This window comes from Globicephala melas, chromosome 3, assembly GCF_963455315.2.
Source record: "Globicephala melas chromosome 3, mGloMel1.2, whole genome shotgun sequence".
Classification (NCBI taxonomy): Eukaryota; Metazoa; Chordata; class Mammalia; order Artiodactyla; family Delphinidae; genus Globicephala; species Globicephala melas.
In genome coordinates, this window is record NC_083316.1 from 170974464 (window position 1) to 170985442 (window position 10979).

At 58.1% G+C, this 10979-nt stretch overlaps 1 protein-coding gene across 1 annotated transcript; it reads left to right on the top strand.

The window, feature by feature from the left end:
• The first annotated feature begins 4948 nt into the window (after window positions 1–4948).
• On the top strand, window positions 4949–10115 carry PRSS57 (serine protease 57). Its single transcript, XM_030845597.2, has 5 exons — window positions 4949–6565; window positions 6882–7035; window positions 7979–8123; window positions 8508–8762; window positions 9903–10115. Exons 1-5 carry the CDS (start codon window positions 6487–6489, stop codon window positions 10113–10115), a joined length of 846 nt encoding a protein of 281 aa, XP_030701457.2. The 5' UTR covers window positions 4949–6486.
• Window positions 10116–10979: the final 864 nt, after the last annotated feature.

Here is a 10979-nt window from a genome sequence, read left to right on the forward strand (position 1 = left end):
GGAGAGGGGTCACCCCGGTTTATGTTTGTGAAGGCCGCTCGAGCTGCCAGGTGGGGAGTGGATGAAAAGGGGCTAAGGGGGCGGGGGGGGCTTGGGGGCCAGAAAAGGCTGAACTGGGGCCCCCAGGGACATGGCAGAGGCTGGACCAGCGTGAGAACCAGGTGGATTCTGCATGGATCTTGAAGGAGGAGGCTGCAGGATTGCTGCGGGATGGGATGAGGGATGACAGGCATCAGGGTTCCCCTCTCCAGCCTGAGCTCCTAGAAGGACATGCGGACATGAACGGGGCCTAGGAGATGACAAAGGGGCCTTGGTCGGGCAGCTGGATGCCCAGGTTGGAGTTTGGGGTCAGGCCCAGCCTGGGCTAGACGGGGGGCTCCCCAGGGTGGGGAGCAGGTTCAGGCAGCAGAAAGAGCCGACTCGCTCCCCTGCCATCCCCTCGATTCCCTGTAGTCCATCTTGGATCCTTCATCTGTGCAGACCCCACAGAGCAGGAGGGAGGCAGGAGCTGTCCCCACCAACGTGTTCTTAGAAGGACACTAGCCACCGGGCCCCGAACACACTTATTCCATGGGGTGGGGGAGGGGGGGTGCAGAGAGGGAGGTTCTTCCAAAGCCCTTAGGGTTTCTGTAAAACTGTTCTGCTCAGCTGGTGCTCAGTAAATGGGTGTGTAAAGGGAAAGAGGCTTGGATGAGCTCTGGAGAAAAATGGGGCACGATGCACCCCAGACGGGGGAGGGCGTGGCTGCCTTTCCTCTCACAGGCCTTTGCACCCTCCTTTTACAATGAACATGTACCCATTTAGCAGGAAAACGATGAGATAAATTAGCAAACAGAACAAAGAAAAAGACTCAGAAACATCAGGGGGCCTGGGTTCCAGTTCCAGCTCAGCTCTGTAGGTGCTGTGTGACGCTGGGTCTGTTTCTTAACCTCTCTGAGCCTCACTTCCCTACCTCCTAGGGCTACTGGAAGGGTTGACAGAGCAAACATACACGAAGGACTTGAAACAGGGCCCAGCATACACTCGCTCAGGGGTTGGCAAACTTTTTCTGTAAAGGGCCAGATGGTAAACATTTTCAACATCGCGGGCCAGCCGCTCTCCGTGGCAAGGACTCAGCTCTGCCATTGCGGTGCAAAAGTGGCCGGAGGCAGTACATGGCCACATCGTGTGGCCATGTGCCAATAAAACTTTAGTTATAGGGACTTCCCTGGTTGGCGCAGTGGTTAAGAATCCGCCCACCAATGTAGGAGACACCGGTTCAATCCCTGGTGTAGGAAGATCCCACATGCCGTGGACCAACTAACCCCGTGCGCCAGAACTACTGAGCCTGCGCTCTAGAACCCGCGAGCCGCAACTACTGAGCCCGCGTGCTGCAACCACTGAAGCCCGCGTGCCTAGAGCCCGTGCTCTGCAACAAGAGAAGCCACCGCAATGAGAAGCCCGCGCACCGCAACGAAGAGTAGCCCCTGCTCGCTGCAACTAGAGAAAAGCCCGCGTGCAGCAACCAAGACCCAACGCAGTGAAAAGTAAATATAAAATAAATAAATAAAATTTATTTAAAAAAAACAAAAAAAACTTTATTTACAGCAGCTCCGGCTGCTCCCGGACATCCTCTGGGCTCTTGGACTCCAGGGGGGTCTGACACTGGGCTCTGTGTGGGCCCCAAGAGCCCACTCCTCCCCTGTCCCTGAGTCGCAAACCCCCTCACCTCTCCCAGCCCTGACTCTAGCTCAGGCCTTGTGTCCCCCACTCCAGCTCAACCACAGCCTCCCTGTCTCCCCACCTCCCCTCTCCTCTCCACTCTCACCAGAGGATCTGCCCCCACCTGCCCTGCTCAAGCACCTTCTATGGCTCCCCAGTGCCCTGCAGTCTGGCTCTCGAGGCCCAGGTGAACACTGAAAGCACCCTTCCTTCCCCTGCCCCTGCCGCACACCCCGCTGGGCTGTCCAGACACCTCCTCCGCACCCACCCTGGGCTCCTCCTGGATTCCCCTCCTCACTCTACCAGGGTTACTGGGTTTCCTTCTTGCCCTAAAATCCTACCCCCTCCCTATGCTTCTTGCCGACTCCGGTCACTCCTTCCCCACTTAATTCTGCTGCAGACGATGTCAATTCACTGTCTCTCCACCAGGGCAGGGGTCTGTGTCTTCCTGCTGCTGTGTCCCCTGCCCCCCCTTGCACTCATGCAGTGCCCGCACGCAGCAGGCACTCAATAAACACTCATGGAATGAAGGGCTGCATACCTCTCTCCATCTCCTTTGACGTTCCCCGCAGGAAGAGTGGCGCTGGCGTCCAGTTTGCAGACGAGGGGCGCCCAGGGCACCCAGCCCCCCGCTGAGATCTCGCCACACCCTCAGAGATGCTCTGGGGTCACCTGTTTCCCAGAGGAGGAGACCGAGGCCCAGACAACAGTGGCCAAGCCGCATCCCCACACCCATCCTCCCCCTGTGGAAATCCTGGAGGCTGCAAGGGCAGACGACGTGGACAGCAGTGGTGACGCTCTGCCCGCCACCTCAGTTCACCCATCTGTGGAATGGGCTTGCTCAGGGCCCCCACATGCCAGCCACTCACACCTACTTGTCGCTTCCTCCGTTCTCTGCCAGGCCTTTGGATGCGGGTCCAGGAGAAAGTCTGTGAAGGGCAGTGGTGTCTGTCACCACCCCACACTGGCCAGGGCTGGCATCCAGAGGAAACCTGGCTGGGATGCAGGATGCAGGATTGGGCTGTTTATTCTGTTTTTTTAGAGATTTATTTGCTTCCTTTGGTTTTTTTTTTTTTTAATTTTTGGCTGCGTTGGGTCTTCGTTGCTGCACCTGAGCTTTCTCTAGTTGTGGCGAGTGGGGGTATTCTTTGTTGCGGTGCGTGGGTTTCCCATTGCAGTGGCTTCTCTTGTTGCAGAGCACGGGCTCTAGGCACACAGGCTCAGTAGTTGCGGCTCGCGGGTTCTAGAGCACAGGCTCAGTAGTTGTGGCGCACGGGCTTAGTTGCTCCGCGACATATGGGATCTTCCTGCACCAGAGATCAAACCCGTGTTCCCTGCATTGGCAGGCGGATTCTTTTTTTTTTTTTTTAACATCTTTATTGGAGTATAATTGCTTTACAATGTTGTGTTAGTTTCTGCTGTATAACAAAGTGAATCAGCTATACGTATGGCAGGCGGATTCTTAACGACTATGCCACCAGGGAAGTCCTGGACTGTTTACTTTTAAGGCAGTTCCGTCCACTCAAGAAATAAGAAGCTGGGACTTCCCTGGTGGTCCAGTGGTTAAGACTCTGTGCTTCCATTGCAGGGGGCACGGGTTTGATACCTGGTGGAGGAACTAAGATCACGCATTCTGTGCAGCGCAGCCAAAAAATAATAAAAAATAAAAAGGAAGAAAGAAAGAAAGAAGAAGTGATTTCCTTGGAATGTGAGTTAACGAGGTTAAAAAGTAAAGTGTGGGGTGTAAGGGAGAGCGTCACCAGCTGACACCTGCCGGGCCTATGCCCCATTCCAAGGACCAACCCTATTCACAGATGAGGACACTGAGACACACAGGGGCCAAGTGGGGTGGGGTCCCTGGGCTCCAACACTGAGCCCGGGGGGTTTCCTGGGAAGATTTTGAGCTTTTCTCAAATTCTCAGGGGCTCCTGACCAAGCCCCATAACCTCTCCTGACTTCTTGAACCTCTGCTGCTGCTTTGGGCTAGGGAAGAGGCTGTGCACTTTCTGAGCGCCGACTGCATGCCCCACTCAGGGCTGGGTGATGAGCACCGACTGCATGCATACCCCACTCAGATGCTCAGGAACTGTGAGCTAATCTCCTCAATATGTAAAGAGCTCTAACAAATCAATAACAAAAGTAAGAGTTCAGTAAAGGGAGCTATTATTATCATCGTCATCAGAAGCAACATTATTATTGTTGAGTTGCTCTGACTTGGAAAGCCACCCAAATCCTCCATGGAAAGACCCTTCAAGGATGACAGTCCCGGAGTTCTGGGTTCAAGACCGTCTGCTGTGCAGCCCCAGACCAGCCAAGCTCCACTCTCTGGGCTTCAGTTTGGGAAGTGGAAACACTGAGCTCCACACAGTCCGTTCCTCAGGACTTGGTTACTTGGATCCTTGAAGGACAGTTGCTGGTTTCACAACTGCTTGCCCGACAAGAAGGAAAATACAACGGGCTGTGGGAAGAATCGGCCCTCGGCAGAGGCAACAGGAGCTGGCCTGAGGCTGCAACCCTGGCCCCATTTCCCCCTCGCTGTGCAGCCTTAGTCAAGGTACTTAAACTTTCTGTGCCTCTGTTTCCCCATAGGGACAGAAACAGTACCTACAGCCTTGGTTTGCTCTAGGACTGCACGAGTTCCACACATCTGCAGCTTCCGGTAATACCAACCCCCAGGGGCATGTGGCTGGGGGAAGTGACTGAGGCCTTGGGGCACAGACGAGACAGGACAGCCCCAGGGAGCCAGAGTGGACAGGAGCCACCAAAGTCTCCCGAAGAATCATCTGCTACCGCCTGCATTGACTTCCGTGGGAAATGCGGGGTCCAGCTCTGGCCGAGACCCCGGAAACGACTTTCGCATGGACGTTTCCCACTTTCCTCCATGTTCAGGGCCTGATGGTTTCCCGCAGCTGCAGTAATACATCACTGCAAACTTAGTGGCTTAGAATGACCTTCTCTTACCTGATCAGTGGGCCTATCCGGGCTGAGATCTAGGAGTCTGCATGCCAGCACGGCCGGTTCCTTCCAAACCAGCTGGTTCTACCCCCACCCTGCAGCTTTCAAGGCTGTGCCTCAGTTTCCTTGTCTGTGAAATGGGTGTGATAACAACATAGCAAACTAATTAACACAGGGGACTGAGGTTGGCTAAATACGGCCCCACAGCCTCCACATCCTGGTCCTGGGACCTGTGGGTATGTCACCTGATGGGGCAGAAGGGACCTTGCAGGTGGGATTGAGTTAAGAGAGATGGGGACGACTCTGGATTCCCGGGGGCCCAGCGTCATCACAGCGTCCTTATAAGAGGGAGGCGGGAGGGTCAGACGCAGAGAGAGACGGGAGATGCTGCGCTGCTGGCTGTGAGGATGCAGGAGGAGCCGCGAGCCAGGGATGCGGCGCCTCTGGAAGCTGGAAAAGGCAGGAACCGATGCTCCCCTGGAGGCTCCGGAAGGACCAGCCCTGCCCACACCTGGATTTAGCCCCATGAGACCCATGTTGGAGTCCTGTCCTGCCTCTATCTCTCTGTCTCCCTCTGTCTCTGTGTCTATCTCTCTGTCTCTGCCTCTCTTCCATGTCTCTGCCACTGGGTCTCTCCCACCTCCACCTCACCTTCTCCGTCCATCCCACGCCCTCACACCCTTGTCGAAATGCTGAGTGATGGGCTGGGAGGACCACCCTCCCCCGCCCCGGCACTGATGGAGCCCACCCTGGTCCTCCGGGCTGGGCACTGCGTTCTGGCGAGGTACCCTCTGTGCCTCCGAGGCGTGTGTGGGGTGAGCCTACTGTGAGCAGCGGCCACTGAGCCTCCGTTCCCCTTCCTGTGACACTGGCCCCCTCTCTGCACAGGGCTACCCCTAGCCCCAGTGGCTCTCCTCCATGCTGTGCGGGGTCCCCTGCCTCCCAGATGTCCCTCTGCGTCTCCACTTTAGTGACTGATGGCGGACGGGCACGGGGTCTCAGCAAAGCCTCCGCAAGGCAGCACAGGGCCTCTGACCTGTGTGTCCCCTGTGTGTGGCCCCTCACCAAGGCCCTGCTGCCCCTTCCCTGCTCGGAAGCCTCCATGGCTCCCCGGTACCCACAGGAGAAGCCCCTGCCTTCAAGGCCCTGAACTGACCTGACAAGCTCGCTGTTCTCTGGCCACCAGAGCCCGTGCTTCAGCCGTGAAGCCAGATCACCTCATCTGTACCCACAACCCCGAGAAACGCCAGCACCGCGAGGGTGGGTGCCTTTGTCACATTGGGCTCCATCTCCAGCACTTACCGGAGGCTGGTAATGCCGTAGGCACTCAATACCTCAATACATGCAACCAAGGCAGCAGCAGTCACAAGGCTTTCTGGAGGCTGGGGTTGCAGATGGGGAAACTGAGGTTTGAGGCAGTGACGGGCAGGGCGGGACCCGGACCCCCTTCAGCTGGAGAGCTGGTCCCCAGCCCTGAGGGGCAGCGAGGGCTGTTGTGCTGCCAGCTGCGTACCTGGGAGATGCTGGGTAAGCCGGGGCATGGCACGCATTAGGGACCTCTGGGGTCACATGTCTTGGCAGAGCCGGGAGCCCCCCAGAGCCCCCGTGCCCACTCCACTGCCCTGGCTCCTGGCTTCCCGTGCCATTACGATTATCATCAACGACCCCGATGCAGGAGAATCATCAGGCTTTCCGAAGCACGGGCTCAGAACTGGGCTGGTGGGGCCTCTGACCACAGGCCACAGCCCAGTTCCCCATTTCCGGGCCGTTGGGCGGTGGGTGGACCACGGCCCGCAGAGCTCTCCAGGGAGAGGCTGACCTGCAGCAGCCATGAGGCCCGGGGAGGGGAGCTGGGCCTGCCTGCTGCTGACTCTGACCGCCTTCCAGATGCTGCCCATGAGGCCCCCAGGTGAGGACCCCCGAGTAGCCCAACCAAGCCCATCAGAGCCCCGTACAGGGGCCCCACCCAGGAAGCTCCAGGTAGCACCACGTGGTCAGTTACTCAGCCCCCTGCATGGCTGTTCCTCTCGGGTCTCCGCTGGGAGGCGGGCATGAGGCCCAGCTGGGGTCTCGGCCAGGCCCGGACCCAGCTTTTAGTGCACCCGGCCCCTCTCCCGGCAAACTCCACGTCCTTCTCTGGGCATCTCTGTGTCTGTCTATCCCGCCCAGCCTGGCCCCTACCCCACACTGCCCCGTCCCTGACTCGCTGCCCACCCTGCCTGCAGGCTCCTGGGCGTCCCGAATCATCGGGGGCCACAAGGTGACCCCCCACTCCCGGCCCTACATGGCGTCCGTGAGTTTCCAGGGCCAGCACCACTGCGGGGGCTTCCTGCTGCAGACCCGCTGGGTTGTGTCGGCCGCCCACTGCTTCAGAGACAGGTGAGCCAGGATGAGGGGGTGCCCTGGTGTGGGTGGGGTGAGGGCTCGTGCAGACAGGCCTCTCAGCTGGGGGCTTTATCAGGGATGGGGGGGCGGCAGGAGAAGTAGGGAACGAGCAGCCGCCGTGACCATAAGCCGATGTTATAACCGTTACGCTTGTCCTGAGCATATTGTTATAACGATTACTAACCTTCATATTGAAATTATTGGAGGCGATACTATAATCGAGGTGGGAATTAGAATAAATATAATGAGTATTATATTCATTCTAAGTATATTTTTATAAGTATTAAAATTAATATTGCAGGGGCTTCCCTGGTGGCGCAGTGGTTAAGAATCCGCCTGCCAATGCAGGGGACACGGGTTCAAGCCCTGGTCCGGGAAGATCCCACAGGCCGCGGAGCAACTAAGCCCGGGCGCCACAACTACGGAGCCTGCGCTCTAGAACCCACGAGCCACAACTACTGAGCCCGCGTGCCTAGAGCCCGTGCTCCGCAACAAGAGAAGCCACCGCAATGAGAAGCCCGCAGGCACCCCAACGAAGTGTAGCCCCCGCTCGCTGAAACTAGAGAAAGCCTGAGCGCAGCAATGAAGACCCAATGCAGCCGAAAATTAATTAATTAATTAAATTTTTTTAAAAAAGTACTGCAGTGGGAATTCCCTGGTGGTCCAGTCGTTAGGACTTCATGGTCTCTCTGCAGGGGGAGCGAGTTCAATCCCTGGACGGGGAACTAGGATTCTGCAGGTCACGCGGCGTGGCCAAAAAAAAATTAAATTCAATTCATACTGCTGCGATCGGAGTTAATACCATAATTGAGGTGGAACGGTAATAAACGTGACGCTTATTATCACGGGCTGGCGTGAGGATGACATGGATTTGCTTGGCCCGTGCCGGGTGGCCCTCACCCCAGCCTCGCTCACAACCACCCTCCCCACCCCGCAGAGACCCCCAAACGGGCCTGGTGGTGCTAGGGGCCCACGACCTGCGCACCGCAGAGGCCACGCAGCAGGTGTTCAGCATCTCGGCTGTCTTCACGCACCCCGACTACCATCTGGCCACCCACACCAGTGACATCTGTCTGCTGCGGGTGAGACGCTGCGTGGGGGACGAGGGCCAGACGCGGGTCCCAGGCCCCCCCACACCAACGATGGCCTGATTTGTTTAAAATCAGCTGTTGGGATCCTGTGAGCACCCGTGCTCAGAGCAGGGAAGGAGAGGCTCGTTAGAAAGACCCTTTGGGCAGCTGAGGGGTTGAGACTCGAGGCCTGGAGGCTGGGGAAGACCAGAGTCCTGGTCTGAGGCAGTTGAGGCCTGACGGGCGGTGGCGCGTGGTGGCCTTCCGACAGCCTAATGACAGCTGCCACTGACTTCTCTCCATGAGGCCAAGAAGAAACCCAGAAAGGTGAACAGGCAGGAGCAGTGGTGGGTGGCTGCGGTGGGGGGGGGCCTAACCTCAGTGCTCCCCCTGCAGCTGAACAGCTCTGCCATCCTGGGTCCTGCAGTGGGGCTGCTGGGGCTGCCACGGAGGCCACCCAGGGCCGGGGCACGGTGCCAGGTGGCCGGCTGGGGCTCCGTGTCCGACTTCGAGGAGCTGCCGCCTGTGTTGATGGAGGCCGAGGTCCGCGTGCTGGGCCTGGACATCTGCAACAGCTCCTGGAAGGGGCGGCTGAGCCCTGCCATGCTCTGCACCCGCAGTGGGGACCGCCGGCGACGTGGCTTCTGCTCGGTGAGACACTCAGTCTCTGTCCTGCCTGCTTACTGCGTGGGGAAACTGAGGCCCACAGAGAGGGTCAGAGCTGGGCAGAGCCTTGGGAACTAAGTCCCAGCTCACCTTTGACCAGATGGGCCTCACCTAAGGCCCTGGAAGGGCACGGAGTTGCCCAGGGTCACAGGGATGCCATGTATGGCTGTGCAGGTTGCGCACTGCACAAACAGCTACAGATTTGTGTCTTTAAAAGCAGTGTCAAAAAAAAAAAAAAAAAAAAAAGCAAGGTCCAGATCTCAAGGAAGAAGCTCCTGCTCCTAAGCCCTTGTATGGATTAATGGCAAATTTGGCCCCGGTGCCAAGGAAGAAACTCAGCCCAGGTGTGGGGTGGGGGTGGGGGACGGTGTCTTTTGTTCCAGCCACGAGAGTGCAGTGGTTCAGATTCTGGAGCCCAACTGCCTGGGTCCAGGTCCAGACTGAGCCACTCCCCAGATGTGTGGTCTTAGAAAAGTCACCTCACTTCTCGGGACCTCACTTTCTCCATCTGTAAAACTGTCACACAAATAGGACCTACTTCTTAGGGTCAGAGCTGATTCCAGGTGACAATTAGGGTGATAGGTGTGGGGAGGTGAGGGGAGAGGAGGAAGCAGGAGTTTTACGGTGAGTATTCCGGGAGGTCTCTCTGAGGAAAGTACTTTTGAGAGTTGGCGGGGCCTTGAGAAGATCTGAGGGGAGGCATGCCAGGCAGAGAGACCAGTCACAGAGCTGCTGTGTACAGCTGCGCAAGTTGTGCACTGCACAAGGTGCTGCCGACTTGTGTATTTATACAAGCAGTGTCCAGCAGGGGGCAGTAACGGGTCTCAAGAATATGCAAAAGCCTAGAGGTTGGAGCTTGCTTTGCTGCAGGAAGAGCAAGGTAGGCTGGCATGGCTGGAACCAAGCAAGTCGGGGGAGAGGAGGGCAGACAGGTGGGTGGGGGCTGGATCCTCTAGGCCTTAAAGGCTGAGGTGAGGAGCTTAGTCTTTGCTGTAAAAGCTCTAGGGAGCCATGGAAGGATTTTGAGGCAGGGAGGGTCCTTCTCAGATTCACCCGTATGAGCTCCTTTAAGGAAAGTGAGGCCCAGAGAGGGACCCCTGGCCTCACCTTTGCCTCCACCTCCAGGCAGACTCTGGGGGGCCCCTGGTTTGCAGAAATCGGGCCCATGGCATCGTCTCCTTCTCCGGCCTCTGGTGCGGCGACCCCAAGACCCCCGACGTGTACACACTGGTGTCCGCCTTCGTGACCTGGATCTGGGACGTGGTTCGGCGGGGCCCGCACGGCCCCCAGCCCAGCCCCCCACCCAGGACCACTGGGGGCCCAGCAGGAGTTGCCTGAACCACAGCAGCGCACAAGATGAGGTTAGCTCCGGCCTGGAAAATTCCGTGGCTGGGGCAGAGGGTCCATGGGCCCCCAAACCCCAGGAAGCCTGGTGTGTGTGGGATGGCAGGTGGGATAGGGGGGAATCAGTTCCAAACAAAAAGGGCAAAATAACACAATGAAGTGTTAACTGGCTCACCAGACACGATGGTCTGCCTCCAGGGTCCACGCATGTCTTTGAGCTTCTCCTTGGCCTCAGCGTGGCCGAGGGTCCAGTTCCACCACTCCCTCCCGGAAGGACCTTGAGCCATAGGACCTGGGCCCCTCTCCACCCTCCCACACCCTCCCCGCGCTGACCCCTCTGGAGTTTCCCACCCTGCCTCACAGCCCGAGCTTGGGACGGCCTCCCCGCCTTGGTCCCTACCTGGACCGCCACTCCTCTGCCCTCCAGCCAACCCCACACAGATGGGGAAACCGAGGCCGGGAGAGGGTAGGGTCTCAGGTTGGCCTGGCTCACCCTCTGAAAAGCGCTTTGAGTGAATGGTGCCCGGCTGGCGGCAAGGCTGGGCGAGTCCCAGCCGGTACTTTTACTAATCGTGTTAGTGTCACTATGGTACCTCCAACCCTTCCAGGCCAGGCCTCCGTTTCTGGACCCTAAACCAGGTGGCCTCTTGGGGCTGCCCTAAGCCATCTTGACCCCCCTCTTCCCCTCCCCTGCCCCATAAAGGCCAAGACTCTCCCACCCACCCTCACCCCACCTGCCCCAGTTCTACCTCGGCTGCCGCCCACCGCCTGAAGGTGGGCACTGAGGCCCCGAGTCGGGCAGTGGCCGCCCCAAGGACATACACCTGTGTTTCTGCGCTGGATGCTTCCAGAACACAC